Below are 17,716 nucleotides of genomic sequence, written 5' to 3' on the forward strand. Positions count from 1 at the left end.
TGGTGGGCTGCCATTCGACAGCGGCGCCCGGGGACCAGTTTCTTCTGTCAGCACTGGTCAGGTGGTGATCTTCTTGTGTGTTTTTAGTGGGGTTTTATGGAGGATACCTGAGGGGAGAACATGCAAACTCCACACACTAAGTACATTTACAGAAGTACTGTACTGATCAGGAAGGACTGATATTAGTATACTGAAATACTGATATTATTCTGATACATATTTGACCAAATCCTTCTGTATAGTCTATTTTTTCAAAATCTCAGTATAAATATTTTTTTTAAATAAATTTTCTTTTCTCTTTTCTAACTGTATTCTAATTCTTTTCTTGTAAGGAGCACCTAAACAAAGACAATTTCCCCTCAGGAATCAATAAAGGAATTCTTTACTATTCATACTTTTGTGTGTTTTTGTTGGTTTATCCCTTTGGGGGTGAGAAGAGTGCTCAAAGGAAAATCACAAACTGTTAGAGTATCAGTGAGTTTGTTCTGTATCTGGATGATTTTCTTTTGAAATACAAAGATAGTTAAAAAAAATAAACAAAAGAATTCTGATTCTGTTGATTCTAATGTGTAATCTCTATTATTTGAATTTCTATCACTCTAACTTTCAGTATTTAATCGGCACCATGAAGAGACTCTTATCTTAATTCTAGTGTTAATCTGTCATCATCTTAATCTGGCGCAGATTTGAACGTGTTAACATACGTTTCCGTAATAAAACAAAATGGGACTTTATTGATCCCATTCAGTAACAGATTATTTGTGTTTGTTGTGAACATCAAAGTTTTGTAACTCATTCAGAAACTCTGCTCTTGCTCAGACGGGGTGCGTGGCTCTTAAAAGAGCCGTTTTGGGGCTGAGGTCAGCGGCTGCGGGTTTACTTGGACTTGGCTGGTTTCTCGGTCTTCTTGGGGAGCAGCACCGCCTGGATGTTGGGCAGCACGCCGCCCTGAGCGATGGTCACTCCGCCCAGCAGCTTGTTGAGCTCCTCGTCGTTGCGGACCGCCAGCTGCAGGTGACGCGGGATGATGCGGGTCTTCTTGTTGTCGCGAGCGGCGTTTCCAGCCAGCTCCAGGATCTCAGCGGTCAGGTACTCCAGCACGGCAGCCAGGTAGACTGGGGCTCCGGCACCCACGCGCTCCGCATAGTTTCCCTTCCTCAGCAGCCTGTGGACACGGCCGACAGGGAACTGAAGCCCGGCCCGGGAGGAGCGGGTCTTGGCCTTGGCGCGGGCCTTGCCTCCAGTTTTTCCTCTACCACTCATTTTCAAAGGTTTTCTGAACTCTGGACTCAAACAGATGTAACACTGAAGCAGAAACCGCTTCTTTATATGTCTGCGGGCCTGCGGGGGGGGTCCCTGTCAGACCAACCAGAGGACAGGTCCAGCAGCGGGCGGCCCGCGCTTCGTTTTGGCGCTCAATTTGAAAAGATTTCCAGCCAATAAACAGCGCAGATTCGGGCAGGGGTCGCGCCAACAGGCGGTGGTGAGCCCCACGCGCAGCACCGCACCAATCAGGAGCCGGAGGTCTGAATCCGCGTCACGGATCACGGCCGGTCCACAGTTTAAGAGCAGCGGATCTCCAGCGCTCCCCACACTCGGTCCTGTTCAAAGACACAAGTAAAAATGGCCAGAACCAAGCAGACCGCCCGCAAGTCCACCGGAGGCAAAGCCCCCAGGAAGCAGCTGGCCACCAAGGCCGCTCGTAAGAGCGCCCCTGCCACCGGCGGCGTGAAGAAGCCTCACCGCTACAGGCCCGGGACCGTGGCCCTGAGGGAGATCCGCCGCTACCAGAAGTCCACCGAGCTGCTGATCCGCAAGCTGCCCTTCCAGCGCCTGGTCAGGGAGATCGCTCAGGATTTCAAGACCGACCTGCGCTTCCAGAGCTCGGCCGTCATGGCCCTGCAGGAGTCCAGCGAGGCCTACTTGGTGGGCCTGTTCGAGGACACCAACCTGTGCGCCATCCACGCCAAGAGGGTTACCATCATGCCCAAAGACATCCAGCTGGCCCGCCGCATCCGTGGAGAGAGGGCTTAAACTGACCTGAGACCAGTTCAACCACAACACAAAGGCTCTTTTAAGAGCCACAACACTGTCACTGCAGAGCGCCCTCCGCCCGCACTGCTCACAGATCTGACACCTTCATGTGATTCTGTTTATCAGAAGTCACGATGGATTTCATAGAGGAAAAAAGCATTTATCCAGTTTAATTAACATCCAGTTCCTTCCTGTTCTGATCTCCAGTCCACACTCAATGACACAAGTTAAAACATGTTAAAAAAAATTTAAGACAATGTTTTAAAAATTTAAAACCTTTTAAAAAAAAAAAAATCACACTCAAACAGCAGCATGTTTGTTTTCTGCTGAGAACCAAGGGGGAAAAAGTCTTTCAATTTGACTTGTGGTTTCCTGCCTCTTTGGAGCTAAAACAACTTACTTTTTATAAAACATTATTTAATTGTATTTTTTTTTATCTTGGATTGTACAGCATGTCCACTGTAGTGGACAACAGACGATTTTACTGAAACATAACAGGCTGACAAGAGAAGAGTCAGTCGATTCTGAAACTGAACACTTGGCTTGTGTCTTTGTTGAACTACTGAACAAAACTGACTTTATTAAACATTCATAACATTGCTATGATTTTTTTTCCTAACAAAAAGTTTTTTTTTGTTTGTTTGTTTGTTTTTTAATTCCTGACATGTTCATAAACCAGAGCAACATATAGGCTGGCCCTCAGCAGGGTAGAGAAATATTTTTATTTTTGTCAGGACACAGACCTGATTATGATGATGATGAACTGAAGCCTTCATCGGTTCAGACGTAAGTTTCTCCACAGTCCTCTGTCACGTCCTCAGCAGCAGTGAGGCCAGAGCGCGTGCTGTGTGATCAGTGGCGTCACTTAAGTTTTTAGTTTTGATTTCTTTAAGTTTCTGTTGTGTCTATTTTTAGCTGAAGGTTCGTTTCACTCATTCTGTGGTCTTTAGATTAATCACTGCTGTCTGTACATTTCGCCTGTGGGTCATTAATAAACTTATTTTATCTTGTTTTGTCGAAACGGGTTTTTGGATTATTGTCTTTGTGTGGACTCCAGGAAGACCAGAGACATTCAATCAGCACGTTTTAAAAATATTAAGTCATACTTGTTTGTATTGTTACTTTCTGTAATTTAAAATGGCCATTCAGTTTTTATATTTTGTAAATCTACATAAAACCATTTCTTCGACCCTCGGGGACCCATTTTGCACATTTCTTTGCACATCCAATATACTCAGTATATTACTTACTTTTATTACTGTACATTTCATTGTGTTGCATATTTTGTGTTGTATATTTCTTAATTTGTGTTGTATATTTCTTAATTACATATATCTTTAGTATTAATATTCTGTTTCTTAATATTGCCTTTATATATATTTATTCCTTCTTGTTCTTTCTCTCTTTTTTATTCTAATCTGTAATTCTGTTTTGTGTGGAGCACTGTACAAAAAACAATTCCCCCTCGGGGATCAATGAAGGATGAAGACAGTCTGATTCTGAGAAAGATTTACACACACCTGGATTAGAAACACTTCACATTAAATATGACACATTTCTAGAAACATCATTGTTAATATTTTGGTCTGGGACGAGAGACAGAGCCGCAGTAACGTCTCATCTGTCAACACATGATCGATATTGTGCTCTCGGTTTAAACTCTGCCGCTCGCGCTGGTCACTGTGGACGGTTACTTCAGCTGGCGCATGCTCCGTCTCAAGCACGTCTCAGCCAATCCTGTGCGAGCAACCGCAGACTGTGGTTTGCATCAGGCGCAAAGATAATCTGCGGTCTGAAGCGTCTGACTTCATCTGTTCAGCGAGATCTGAATCTGAGCAAACATGCCTGAACCTGGCAAAGCACCCAAAAAAGGCTCCAAGAAGGCCGTGTCTAAGGCCACCAAGACCGGCAAGAAGAAGAGGAGAACCAGAAGGGAGAGCTACGCCATCTATGTGTACAAGGTCCTGAAGCAGGTCCACCCCGACACCGGCATCTCCTCCAAAGCCATGCTGATCATGAACTCCTTTGTGAGCGACATCTTCGAGCGCATCGCCGGCGAGTCCTCCCGCCTGGCTCACTACAACAAGCGCTCCACCATCACCTCCAGGGAGATCCAGACCGCAGTCCGCCTGCTGCTGCCCGGAGAGCTGGCCAAGCACGCCGTGTCTGAAGGCACCAAGGCCGTGACCAAGTACACCAGCTCCAAGTAGATCACCAGACCCCCGCAACCCAAAGGCTCTTTTAAGAGCCACACACTTTATCTGAGAGCTTCTTCCTCGACGAGTTTCATTTTTTAAAGATCCACGTGTTTGAACTGTGTGGATCTTTTAGAAGAAGCAGAAGACCGGAAACTAGAGCTGAAGGTAAGAATCAGAAATCTCACTAACTTGAACACGAGTGGCGGGAATTCCAGCTCAAAACATACTTCATATCAAGGTTTATTTCCTGCGTGTGTGTACGTACGTGCATTGTGTCTGTGCCCCCGCTCCTCCCCCTCCTGCTCAGTGCCTACATACTGAAGCCACTACGCGCTATGTAGTTGACCAATCAGGTGCGGCTTGAACGAAAAAAAGTCGAAAACAAAAAACCAAAGCGGCCCCCATTGTGGCTCCCAGGCAGGAGCTCCGGTCCGTCACTTCACTATTGAACACCAATAACAGGTTAAACTGCTCTCTGCACGAGTGAGACTGGAAGTAGTCTGATCCTCCTCAGGTTTCAGTTTTGTCAGACTGATTCTGCTTTCACATTATCAGACAGGAGCTCTGATCTGAAGTCCAGCAGCTGTGTTGAGATTTACTTTTGTATAAAATGACTGAACAGTGTGTGTGAGTTACTTCAAATTAACAATTAAATCTGTACTAATGACTACCAATTACTGTATATCAAAGTAGTTAGGGGAGTAACTTATGCATTAACATTTAAATGTCTGCCTCAGTTCTAATTAATGCGCACAGCTTTACTCCTCATGGCACTGACAGGAGTTAATACTCCACACCACCAGAGGGCAGCGATACTTGGTCAGACAGCAGGATCTGGTAGGGGAGGAGCCTCATGGTGCTGTAGTTAATTAATGTCTGATGAAGTTTAAATTAGAAAGCGTGAGGTGGAGTGACATTAGACCATAAACTCACTGACTGATTTAGTTTCAAGATACTGACCAATGAACTTCACAGTGGGCGGGGTTTAACAAGAAAAGGACTGTAACTCAAACGATTCGTCCAATCAGCATCAATCTTGATGCACTTTGAGTCTGACCTGCAGGGGGTGCCATAAATACCAAAACAGGCAAAAATGAACCTAAGCGTCACTTCTATGAGGTTCCATAGTTCTGATGGTTTGGGGAAATGAGGAGCAGGTCAGCGTAAAACAAGAAGACTAAAACCTGTAAAACCAGTTTCAGATTCGTTCAAACTTAAACGTGAAAAATGTGACAATTTCACAACTTTTTCTCTGGCGGTCCACAGCAGACTCCAGCTGTGTTTGTAAAGTTTGTTTTTGCTTAATGAGACAAAATAAAAAAATAAAAAAGAGCCAGTTTTCTTGACACGAGTCTCATTTAATCGGTTTGTACACTGACACACACACACACACACACACACACACACACACACACGCACTTTGATCACAATCACCTCGGTATAAAAATCAACCGGTGAACTGAACTCACAGCAGAAAGTCTCCACAATCGTCCACAAACACGTTTTGTTTGAAAAATAAATTCATGCATCTGAGCATCGTTTCTATCTGCATGTACATTATGATACAAATGACGAGGAGACGAAGGAGCTACAGCCCGACGGCGGCGCAGGAGACAACACACCCATCTTCAACCTTTTATTTCTTGGCTTGTGTTTTTTCTGCAGCTCGGTGGAGAATCACAGCACACATGCACTCTGCACAAACACGCTGTACATCCGAACGGGAATCAGCAGCTCAGTCAAACAGGAAGCTGATTCACGTTATGGAGCTAAAATCTGCATAAACACGCGACGCGCTCCGTTAAAGCTCTCCCGGCCCGCAGCGAGGATGGTCTCTCATCGTCAGCGTTAACTCTCAACGAGCCCTCAGCCGGTCGTGACCTTGAATCTATCAGTGATGCAGGAAATTCAGTGATTACTTCAGGGACCTCAGGAAATCCAGCGTGTCGACGGTGAATGACTCAACGAACCAGGTGACCTCTGGGACTTTTCTCCTATTCATCTTCACACAAACAGACTCTTTTGACACTTTTCACGACAGTTAATATTCAACAGTTCAGACACAGAAAGTCGTCCACGCTGTAGATTAGGCATAAATAACATTTAGATATTTCCATAAATATTCCTCGAACATCCTCAGATGTTGTTTCATGACGATGAAGCTTTAGATGTTTCATGTCTTTAAAACAAAAAGCAGCAGCAAAGAAAATGTTTTTTCATCCGTTTTGGATGAGATGAACATTCTCAGTGTAGCACCAGACAGAGTACAAAATAAATTCAGTTATGGATGAAAAACAAACAAAAACAAACAGCGTATGAAATCTTCCCGCCAAAGAAAAGAACACAAACAAACAAACAAACACAGGTAGAAAGATCCAGAAAGGCACTTAAGTGTGACGATGTCCGACAGTAAAGGCTCTCTGAAATGAAAAGTGGTTTGAAATGTCGAGTTACAGACAAACTTCAGGAGGTTTTATCAGCATGAAGCAGCTTTTCTCCTCCCAGTGATCCCAGTACAGAACGCCCTGAAGGATCTGGATGTTTCCCACAGCACTCAGATCAGATCAGACAGAAACCAGCGTGTTCGTTTGTCCTTTCAATGGTCCCGTGTTTGCAAATGTCACTTTTTGAACTTGAAGGTTGTTTTTCCGACGGTGACCTGAATGCAGCATCGACCTGAATCCAGGAGTCCGATGAATAAATGACACATGGACACGTGAAACACGACTCGCTGATCATCCTGCAGCCTGAACAGAGATCAATAACATCGTAATGAAAGGCACAATTATTGATCCTTTTCAGTTTCCTTATTGGCTCATTTGAAGGATCATTTTATTTCCTTGCGTTCTCATTTGATCCTTTATAGAATCACACGTGATGTCTGCCAAGATTTGAGCTCCATGAACTAAACTATTGATTCTGTTTCTGAAGGTTAAAGTTCACTCACGGTCCAGAGCTTACTGATGTCAGGACTATGAAATGTTACTAAAATCTGATTGGTGTTCAGGATTAATTGGCCTTTTTTGAGTCCCACCCCCTTCAAAGCAGCAAGATAAACAGGAAACACAGAAACGTGTCGGGGAACTGAGGCTGTTTCAGCTCTTTGCTCGTCTTGGATCCATCAGTCTCGAAGCTGAGGGAGGAAATCTGTTTCAGGCTCTTTAATGGTGCAGATCTGAGCGTTCACTGGTTGGTTAATGGTTTCTGTGGGATGAATTAACGACGTACAGGTGCTGCATGCAGCCACATCTGAGCGTCACTGTAACGATCAGCTGCTCGGCTGAAGTTGGGAAACCTCCACGACGAGCAAACCGTCGATTCTTCTTCACTGCTCTTAAAGTCTTGAAACACACTGACGTGATCGTCTGAGCAGTGAAGGGGTCGCTGCTCTTCCTGAAGCGTTTCCAGTGTAAACGATGGAGGACAGAATCCAGCTGGACGTCTGTGGTTCAGATGGAGCGACGGCAGAGCGACTTCACGCTCGGCGCCTCACAGGAGGAGCAGGAGGCGACTCGTGTGAGGAGAGGCAGCTGTGATCGTGTAAAGAAGTTTAATGTCGTCGTCTGAGACTCAGCATCAAACCGGCGGACCACCGTGATGGTCGACACGATGGTCGACTGCAGGGGGCGTGGCTTGAGGACCACATGTTTATGGGCGGAGGGCCCGACAGTCATGGCGCCATCTGTAACGTGGAGCTATGATGGAAAGACCAACAGGTGGTGCAACATCCAGGACGGCCTGCAGCCGCTGTAGGAACCTTCAGGTGATCGTGTCAGTGTTGACCTGAAGACATGTGGACGTGTCCTTTGAGCGTTTCGTCCAATCAAAGACTCACGCTGACAGTTTTATGCATCTGACTCCTGGACTGCAAACACTCTGCAGCTTTCTTTGTGAAATTAAACGTTTTTTGGGGTTGAACCTTCTCTCACTGCTTCAGACACTCTGCAACTCCAGAAGGTCACATGATCGATGCCTGACCTGGAGGTGCAGTGAGTCACATGACCTCCGTTTCAAAGCTCGTTGGCTCTCAGGAAACTCCATCTGATGACTCGCTGTGGTTTGCTCCTGTTCAGGGTCATGTGATCCATCGTGAAGCGGAACTCTTCAGGTTCAGGTTGTGGGTTCGATTCCCTCCGGATCCACTTGCGGTGCTGTTAAGGCGCTGTGGACGAAAGCGTCGGCGGTCTCTGTGTTTACAGGCATTTCCACACAAACACGCTGCAACAGACAAGCAGACGGTCACACAGTTAGACTGAACTCACGTCTGACCTTCAGGAGTCTCATTAATACCAACAAAACTTTATTTGTATGTCGTGTGGTGACGAGCTGAGAATGTGGAGCTCTCACACACTCATTTAATGACAGTACAATGTCTGTTTTTTAAAGGAAATGTTAAAACTTGTTCGAACACGGCGGCGCTCCATCTGAAGGAAACGCCTCTCAAAGAGAAGAATCTGACGGGTTTCATGCCGCTCAGACTGCAGCGGCGTAGTTTGTGTGTCTGTTATTGATCAGCGATCGTTCACCTGCAGTCGTCTCCTCCTGTGCTGATCACGTGTTTGTCTTCGTGGGAAAAGCGGATGTTGGTGACGTGAGCTGAGTGGCCGAGGTAGCGCTTGTGTTTGGCCTGCGGACAGAAAGAAAACTGGTCTCTTTCCTGTCACTCAGACAGTTTGATCCTCGCTGATGTCATTTCTCATGTTTCAGTTTTCATGTGCCGAAAGTGATTAAAAATGTTCAGGAACAAACAAAGTCTCGTCACACATCTTGCAAACCACTGAATGAAGACAAAATGTCAGCGACTCACAAACTTGTCCGTGCAGGGGAAGTCGAACAGCTTGACCAATCCGAAGTCGTCACCGGTGACGATGTTCAGGCCGCCGTGAGACACACACGCACAGATGACTTCAGCTTTGTCTGCGTTTCGAGGCCAAATCCCCAAGACTTCATCTCCCAGGACGCTGAGGGACAGACGGACAGAGACAGATGGACAGAGACAGATGGACAGAGACAGACAGATCAATGAACCATGACCCTGATAAAACACAGAGGGCATTTCACTGCTTTCAATCAACTGAATACTCTGTGTGTGTGTGTGTGTGTGTGTGTGTGTGTGTGTGTGCGTGCGTGCGTGTGTGTTACCTGGTCCAGGTTGCCCAGGTGATTCTGTCGATGATGGTCTGGTCACTCACCAACTTCCCTGAAGGAACTTCAAACACCTGCCGCTTATACGCTCCTGTGGACACCTGTACACACACACACACACACACACACACACACACACACACACACACACACAGTAAATATACAGTATATATGTGCGTATATACCTGTGTATAGCAGCAGTCAGCAGTGCGTGCATATGTGCGTGTGTGTGTGTGCATGCATATGTGCGTGCGTGTGTGTGTGCGTGCATATGTGCGTGTGTGTGTGTGTGCGTGCGTGCGTGCGTGTGTGTGTGCATGCATATGTGCGTGTGTGTGTGCGTGTGTGTGTGTGCATATGTGCGTGTGTGTGTGTGCATGCATATGTGCGTGCGTGTGTGCGTGCATATGTGCGTGTGTGTGTGCATGCATATGTGCGTGCGTGTGTGTGTGCGTGCATATGTGCGTGTGTGTGTGCGTGTGTGTGCGTGCGTGCGTGCGTGCGTGTGTGCGTGTGTGTGTGTGTGTGTGTGTGTGTGTGTGCGCGCGCGTGCGTGCGTGTGTGTGTGTGTGTACCTGTATGTAGCAGCTGTCAGCAGAGAAGTCGAGCTGCAGGATGAAAGCAGGGATGTCGCTGCAGTAAACCAGTCGGTTCAGACTCGGTCCTGCGCTCACATCGTAAACATCCACCATGTTCTCCACAGAACCGACCGCCAAAAGCCTCCGGTCTGGACTGAACCTGCACGTGCACACACGCACACGCACACACACACACACACACACACACACACACACACACACACACACACACACACACACACACACACACACATACACACGACTGATTGTTTATTTCTTCTTCTTTTCCTTCGTTCTGTCTTCTGCCTGAAACATTTGTCAAACTGATAAATAACTTCTGTTTCTTTCTCTTCCCGTCACCCCTCCACTCTCTCCCACCGGATGTCCTGGATGGCGGCGCTTCGGTCTCGTTTCTTCGCCCACATCTTCAGCGAGTTGGCGAGCAGGAGGAGGAACTCGCCGTTCTTCATCCCCACCGCCAGCATCTCTCCGTCTGCGCTGTAGCTCACACACCGGGCTTCATGGCCGACACACACCTTGTTCAAGAGTTTCTACAGAACGAGGGGAACATTAGAGTTTTCTGTACTGTGGAGTGTGTGTGTGTGTGTGTGTGTGTGTGTGTGTGTGTGTGTGTGTGTGTGTGTGTGTGTGTGTGTGTACCTTGTCGGCGAGGTCCCACAGGCGGATGGTGGCGTCATCGCTGGCGGTGATGCAGACATCTTTGGCAGGATGAGCAGCCAGACCCCAGATTCCCCCCCGAGCGTGACTGTCCAGCAGCAGGTTGGACGCCGCGTTCTTCTCCCCGACCTCGATGATCTCCCCGTCCTTCGTCCCCACCAGGATCTTCCCCTGAGGAAGAGGAGGACAAGGCTGGTGAGGAGGACGGAGGGAGGAAGGTGACGGCCGAGTGATGAAGATGGAAATCAGTTCCTCACCTTTCCTCTGCAGACGGATCGGACGCACTCCACCTGCTGTCCCGTCTCCAGCTGGAAGGCTCGACAGCGTTTCATCTCCTGATCCCAGAGCTTCACGGCCCCGCCCTCCTTCGTCCTGTCACACGCACACACACACACACACGTTTGGATGCTGACAGATGTTCCTTCAGCCACAGTCAGCTGTCGGCGTTACTCACGGCCTCTCTTTGCCGCCGGTGACGATGAGTCCGTCTCTCAGCGTGGTGTACATGGTGAAGACGGGCCCGGTGTGAGCCTTCGCCACCACCCTCAGCAGGTAGTGATCCCGCCACACGTACACGTCCCCGTTAATGGCTCCGGTGAACGTCAAGTTATTCTGCAAACAAACGTTCCTGCTTACAGAACTGAGCTCGAGTCTGCTGAATGCCAACTGAAGCCGAGGTTCACACGCTCACTTCATCAGCAGGGTTTACGTTTTAAACGTTATGTCTGCATTTGTATTTTCAGGCAGAGAGAAAGGCTGCAGTGAACTCACAGCACCGAAGGCGACAGACAGCATCGTCTGCATCCTGCCGTCCTCCACCGTTCCCACCACGCCCTTCTTGTACATCAGAGCGCCGCCGGCCAGCGTCCAGAACTTCACATGTTTGATTCCCACTGACACAAACTGGGAGTCGGAGTCCGGACGAAACTCCGCCACGAAGATCCGGTCCGGGTGTCCGGCTTTACAGCAGACCCTGGAGCCTGCAGGGGAGACGTGTGAGGGAGCGTTGTGTATCAGTCTGTGCTTCTTTGGCCTCACGCTGTGTGTTATCGATCACAGAGGGCCAATAATTAACATCACAAACTGATAACCAATATTTTGAGTCAGTGATGCGAAACGTCCCGCCTCACTTTTCAATGGTAGCTAAACCTGACCTGAGCAGGGTCTCGTACCCAGCAGCAGTACTTTTTGTAGTAATGTGTGTACTTCACAGATCAGGTGTCAGTCTGACCTTCCTGCCAGCGCCACACAGCGATGGTGTGTTCAGGCTCCACTCCGACAGACAGCAGCAGCTTTCCCGTGGCGCTGAAGTTAACGTAGCCGACGCCTTTGGTGTGAGGACAGCGAAGGATGGACAGAGTCTGTTTGCTCATCGCGTCCCACACGTGGATGGAGGGAGTGGTGCCTACGTGAAGATGAGGAGACGTGAGGAGAGGGGATGTGATCCAGGTTTCAGTACGCCACGAGGACGAAAGTGACAAACAGAGCAGTTAGAGGGATCAATGCAGCCTCCAAACACCCTGAGACCCAGACCAGCATCATCATCATCATCATCATCATTATCATCATCATCAGAGCACGAGCTTCATGTCCTCTGTCCATTCACCGTGCAGAGACTGAAGCTGAGCGTTTAGAGAAAATTAGACGAGCATCGTGTGAGTTTGTTGTGTGGAGTCTGACTCGGTGAGCACACGGCGCTCTCAGCTGCTTTCTGCCGCTCAGACCGCCGAACGCCGCGACGCGAGCGGACGCCTGCCTCACACGGTCACTGCGGCTCGTTTCTGGGTTTCAGGGTGTCTGTCGTGGTGGGGAAGGCGGTGCGGTTTGGTGTTTACCTGGGACTTCACTGATGTCACCTGAGGTGTTGTGAGAGCGATGGTGACAAATGAGGCCAGCCAAAACACACACACAAGAAAACAAAACAAAACAAAACAAAACAAAAACACAGATAAAAACCTGGAGTGAGTCGTTTCAAACACACCAACGTCAGCCATGACAGTACAGAGATTTATGGTGACTCCTGCTGCTTACATCAGGTTTGTGTAGATTATTAGCTGTGACTGCTGAGACTTAAACCTGATTTTATCGTCTCCTTTTCAGTAGAAGCGAGCAGTGAACACAACATGAACATATCTTCACCTTCTAAGCTGATTTGTTGAACTTATTTCTACATCCAGCAGTTACAGAACGACACGATCATTCGTGTTCGTGTCACCTTTTGTCTCTTTTAGCTCTGTTATCTGAGCTATCAGATAACAGATATCTGACTCTGCTGGATAAACCTTCAGGGACTGTACGCAAGTTACTGGGGTGGGTCGAGGTGCTGAATCCTAAATTTAAAAAGCCTACTCAGCATTTTTAATATTGTTAGCAGACTCTCTTCGTGACTTAGAAAGAAGCTGCAGTTTCCACTGTTCTGGAATAAATACTGATGGGAGCTGTGACAATATGGTGAAAATGCAAATTTTACATCAAGAGCTGCTAAATAAACAGTTATTACAGACACCACATGAGTGAACCAGAAACAGGCTGCTATTTCGATGAGAAAAATAAAGCAACATATGGCCAAGTAGTACATTTATTACCTATAAAAGCTATTCGTTTGATATTAATATCTTACGCTAATCTCACAAGGAGAAGCTGAAATGAAATACAAATCAGCAAAAAGAAAAGTCCATGACTCTCAGCCTTTTCTGACGCCGTCACCAGACAACGTTTTAGTTTTTCAGTTTGAGGTTTTTCCATTTAAAGGCAAAGTTTCCTCCATGTTGCCTCCAGTCTGCTTCTGTTCTCTCATTGGACGGAAAGTAAAGCAAGCAGGTTCAACACGAAGCAGAGGAGAGAAAAGCAGGACTCATTTAGTACAGACGAGTTAGTAGAGAAACACACTGCCATGCAAAACGTCTCGCGCGCACACACACACACACACACACACACACACACACACACACACACACACACACACCCACCCACCCACCCACCCACCCACACACACACACACACACACACACACACACACACACACACACACACACACACACACACACACACACACACACAGTGTACCGATCTGTCCAGTGGCGATGATGTTTTTGTATTTTGGGTGCTGGTTGACGGTCAAAGAGAGGATGTCATCAGTGTGTTCCAGGTAGAAGCTCTGAGTTCCTGCAGCAGATGAAGACACTTAAACACATCACTCTGCTTTGAAACACACGAACAAACAGTCTGAGAGTTTGCTAGTACGATATTTCTTCTTCTTGAGTTCAGTCTTCTCTGTCTTTCAGCTCTGTTTTTGCTGTTTTACCGGTGCTGAGACTGTGGACGATGGAGGTGGCGGCAGTGTGGTAGACGATGTCAGAGCCATCGTTGAGGTAGTGCAGGTTGTTACGACAATCGAAGCCCCGAAAACCAAAAACGTGATCCAAAACCAGGTCCTAGGGGGGACGAGACAGGAGTGACAGATGAAGAGGAGGACAGACAGACCGACAGGGAGACAGGCAGAGAGGACATACCTCGACCGGCCTCTTCTTCTTGGACACGTTGTTCTTCTGGAGTTTCTCTGGCTGCGGTGCTGCTCGACTCACCGGAGGCCTGGAGGATCAATCAGTCTATTAATCAATTAACCAATCAACCAATCAATGAGTCATTCTGAGCGCTGGAGGACAGACAGCAGACAGACAGGTGGACGAACAGTCAGTGAGACAGCATGGTCAGTCTGCAGACAGACAGGTGGGACAGGCAGGAGAGACACATGGTCTCTTCTTGCATCAGGCTGTGATACTGCTTGTACTTCATGGAGTATAGTACTGATATTAATGGTAGTATTTGTACTGAGTTTACAGCCTGACCTGTGACCTCTAACACATTGCTGCTGTGAGTACACGCTGTACGTAGTGGTAGAAGTAAAAGCAAAGTAATGGCTATACACAACAAAAAGTAATAACAGCAGTACTAGTGAGGTTAGTAAATGTGGTAGTGATGGTAGCAGTAGTAACAGTAGTAGTAGTAGTAGTAGTAGTAGTAGTAGTAGTAGTAGTAGTAGTAGTAGTAGTAGTGCAGCAGTAATGGTATCATTAGTAGTCACAGGAGTTGCAGATGCAAAGTACAGGAAAACTAGTAGTGGTAATACAAGTATTGATAGATTGGTGGTAGTCATAGTAATAGCAGTAGTCATAGTTGTAGTAAAAGGAGTAATCGTAGTAACTGTAGAGGAAGAAGGAAACACTAATAGCAGTAGTTTTGGTCATGGCAGTAGCAGTAATAGTAGTATTAGTGGAAGCCCTGCTGGCAGTGGTAGTAATATTAACTAGTCACTTGTAGTTTTAGCAATACCAGTGGGAGTACTACAAGAAGTAGCAGTATTGCATCAGTAGTGGTACTAGAAAGTTTAAAAGTACAGTAATGGTACAAGTGCTAGTAATAGTTGTAATTATATTAGTAGTAGTGGTATTAGTAGTACAAGAGCAGCACAACTAGTTACAGTGGTAGTAATAGTACTAGTGGCAGTCATAGTGGTAGTAAAATAACATACTGTAATGGTAAAATTGTATACATAGTTGTAGTAGTAACCGTAGCAGTTAGTGTACATTAGAAGTAGTGTTAGCAGCAATAGCAGTATTAACACTAGTATCTGTACACGCAGAGCAGAGTGAGTACTTGCCGTAGGAGTAACAATACTAGCATTGTAAATAACAGTACCTATAAACGGTGTAATGTTCATTGTTGTAGTAATGGTACTACTGCAGCAGTGGCTGTTACAGTTGTACTAGCGTGTTAACTAATGAAAGAATCGCGGTAGACACGTGTAGCAGTACTGATGTGGTAATGTATCAGTGATGGTAAAAGTACTTTAAGAGAGAACTAAAACAGTAAGTACTAGTAGTAAAAGTAACTTTTCATACTGTAAAATATTATTTATATTAACATCTATTTTGGTAGCAATGGAAGTACTTTTGGCAGTGGGAGGAGTATTACTACTACAAACAGTAGTGCAGCAATAACAGTACTGTTAGTTGTCAAATTAGTAGTTGGACTTAATAGTATTAGCAGTGCAGCAATATCCATACCAGTACTTGTACTGGTATGACTGGAGTTAGTACTTTCCAAGTCACAAAATACCATTTAAAAATACTTTAAGTTCTTTAAGATTACTATAAAAAAAAACTCTCTAATGCTGAAATCTACACTCATCCTGAGATTATAAATCCAGAAAGGACAGTGTGAGGTAATGCCAACACGACTGTGAAACAAAGAAACACACACACACACACACACACACACATACACACACACACACACACACACACACACACACACACACACACACAGAATGAAGAGGCATTGCACAGACAAACAGTAAAAGGTGGACAGGTGTTACCTGGATCCCCTGGACAGCAGAGGGACAAAACCAAGTACAGAACTTTAGAAAACACACACATGCACAGACGCACACGCACACACACACACACACACACACACACACACACACACACACACACACACACACACACACACACACACACACACACACACAAAGGCCTCATGCCTTAGAGAAACTGTAATGTGGCTAGCAGTGGCTGTAGCTACATGCTAACAAAATGCTAGCATGCTACTGTACTTGTCTGTGTTTTCGGGCTGTCGGGCTAACATGCTAGCATGGCTAGCTGTGTGAACAGGCTAACATGCACAGGCAGGCGGAGAGTCAGTCTTCAGTGCTGGATCAGGAACAAACAGGGCTGAGGTGAGCTCTCGTTTCACCTGGTGAACCTGCAGCAGGGAGCTTTAGCGCTGCGCGTCTCCCTCTGGTTTATTCTGGATGAACATCAGACTTTTCCACAGGAAGTGAAGTCACTCTGAATGATCTCAATGTGTTTCATGTCTGTGCGTTCAGGTTGGACTGAGCTATGACTGAGGAGGACTCAGGTTTTTCACTCTCCTTCACCTCCGGCAGTATCTTTGCCCCTCCTTCACCTCGGTGGCGCCCCCCTGAGGGCGTCCTGCTGACTGTCTACCACAGACCACATCCTGTAATTTCCTGTTGATTAAAAAATCACCGGGAAGGACGGGTTAAGTGCTTCCTTCCTTCCCCTGTCCTGCATCTTTAGATGCGTCTGTGGAAACCTGAACGAGTGATAACACAGAACGAAACCAGGCTGTGGAGGGAGGAGGCATCAGACCCAGACCCCCCCCCCCCCCAAATAACACCAAGACAACAAGAAAGAGACACATGAGGAGAAGGAGAGGAGGAACAAACTGGGTTTTAAGAGACAGGAAGACGACACAAAGAATTCTAGTATGATTTGACAGAGACATTATTGTCAGACAATGAGGAGGACGGACACTGAACTGAAATCTGTGCTAATAACGCTGATGAGATGTTTGAAATATTATTCTGATGTTACTGACTCGGCTCCGTCTGACCACAGACAGTTAAAAAGACGTTTTTACGTAGTTTTCCAGTCAATTTCTTGCATTTGTAACAACTTTAGGTACTCTATTAAAGCTCCCTGTGGTTTCTCGGTTTGATCGATCCGAGTAAAACATCTGCATTTTGAGTGTGTGTTATCGTGCTTCCTATACAGAAAATCACTTCCTGCCCTCCATCTGCAGTTGGCGCCGCAACAAAAGAGTTAAGTGACATCATCTGCAAACAACCTGTTGTTGTTCTGCATTTGATTTCCTGAACTCTCAGTTAAAACAGAGGAATAACAGAAGAAGAGAGAGAAGAGTTCAAAATCACTAAAGACACTCCAGCTTCTTATGTTCAGAGATGAACCCACCAATGACGTGTCCACAGTGTATGTAATCTAATTACACCTGTCATGTTGTCGTCTACATACTCAGTGTCGGGTCATACTTACTTGACAATGCCCTGCCTCCAGGGGAATGCAAGTTGAAACACAACACAGATATTAAGAGTTTCTACAAGCACGGCCAGAGAGCAGCAGCAACACTCAGGAAGTAAGGGCACCACAAAGGGACAAAAACATGTGTCTTTGAGTTCGAACCACATGAGAGCACAGAGACTCCTTTTCCATGACAGGAAGTGAACGGACAGAAACCCGGAGCTTCCCACAACCTGAA

The 17,716-nt window shown here is 46.6% G+C and overlaps 4 protein-coding genes across 5 annotated transcripts in view; 2 read left to right on the forward strand and 2 right to left on the reverse strand.

Annotated features, from left to right (window-relative positions):
* Positions 1-876: 876 nt before the first annotated feature.
* Positions 877-1,263, reverse strand: LOC139341062 (histone H2A-like). The gene has a single exon (XM_070977334.1). The coding sequence runs from the start codon at positions 1,261-1,263 to the stop codon at positions 877-879; it is 387 nt and encodes a 128-aa protein (XP_070833435.1).
* A 360-nt stretch (positions 1,264-1,623) lies between these two features.
* Positions 1,624-2,034, forward strand: LOC139341063 (histone H3-like). The gene has a single exon (XM_070977335.1). It carries the CDS (start codon positions 1,624-1,626, stop codon positions 2,032-2,034), a length of 411 nt encoding a protein of 136 aa, XP_070833436.1.
* A 1,826-nt stretch (positions 2,035-3,860) lies between these two features.
* On the forward strand, positions 3,861-4,252 carry LOC139341199 (histone H2B 1/2-like). Its single transcript, XM_070977587.1, has one exon. It carries the CDS (start codon positions 3,876-3,878, stop codon positions 4,242-4,244), a length of 369 nt encoding a protein of 122 aa, XP_070833688.1. The 5' UTR covers positions 3,861-3,875; the 3' UTR covers positions 4,245-4,252.
* A 2,461-nt stretch (positions 4,253-6,713) lies between these two features.
* The window catches only part of LOC139341342 (echinoderm microtubule-associated protein-like 6), a 53,199-nt gene continuing 42,196 nt past the window's right edge, over positions 6,714-17,716 (reverse strand). The window contains exons 30-44 of one of the 2 annotated variants that reach the window (XM_070977835.1): positions 17,494-17,508; positions 14,146-14,224; positions 13,938-14,067; positions 13,700-13,798; positions 11,865-12,038; positions 11,405-11,613; positions 11,088-11,245; positions 10,891-11,005; positions 10,616-10,804; positions 10,334-10,506; positions 9,953-10,115; positions 9,375-9,478; positions 9,040-9,193; positions 8,759-8,859; positions 6,714-8,450 (exon numbers count right to left, since the gene is read on the reverse strand). In XM_070977835.1, the coding sequence (XP_070833936.1) occupies positions 8,426-8,450; positions 8,759-8,859; positions 9,040-9,193; positions 9,375-9,478; positions 9,953-10,115; positions 10,334-10,506; positions 10,616-10,804; positions 10,891-11,005; positions 11,088-11,245; positions 11,405-11,613; positions 11,865-12,038; positions 13,700-13,798; positions 13,938-14,067; positions 14,146-14,224; positions 17,494-17,508 (1,888 nt within the window). In that variant the 3' untranslated portion in view covers positions 6,714-8,425. The remainder of the gene's footprint in view (positions 8,451-8,758; positions 8,860-9,039; positions 9,194-9,374; positions 9,479-9,952; positions 10,116-10,333; positions 10,507-10,615; positions 10,805-10,890; positions 11,006-11,087; positions 11,246-11,404; positions 11,614-11,864; positions 12,039-13,699; positions 13,799-13,937; positions 14,068-14,145; positions 14,225-17,493; positions 17,509-17,716) is intronic. The other variant, XM_070977834.1, reaches the window with a different exon arrangement.

This window comes from Chaetodon trifascialis, chromosome 13 (assembly GCF_039877785.1).
Source record: "Chaetodon trifascialis isolate fChaTrf1 chromosome 13, fChaTrf1.hap1, whole genome shotgun sequence".
Classification (NCBI taxonomy): Eukaryota; Metazoa; Chordata; class Actinopteri; order Chaetodontiformes; family Chaetodontidae; genus Chaetodon; species Chaetodon trifascialis.

Excerpts from the sequence above, each read along its gene's own strand:
- LOC139341062 (XM_070977334.1), bottom strand. The coding sequence starts at position 1,263 with ATGAGTGGTAGAGGAAAAACTGGAGGCAAGGCCCGCGCCAAGGCCAAG.
- LOC139341063 (XM_070977335.1), top strand. The coding sequence starts at position 1,624 with ATGGCCAGAACCAAGCAGACCGCCCGCAAGTCCACCGGAGGCAAAGCC.
- LOC139341199 (XM_070977587.1), top strand. The coding sequence starts at position 3,876 with ATGCCTGAACCTGGCAAAGCACCCAAAAAAGGCTCCAAGAAGGCCGTG.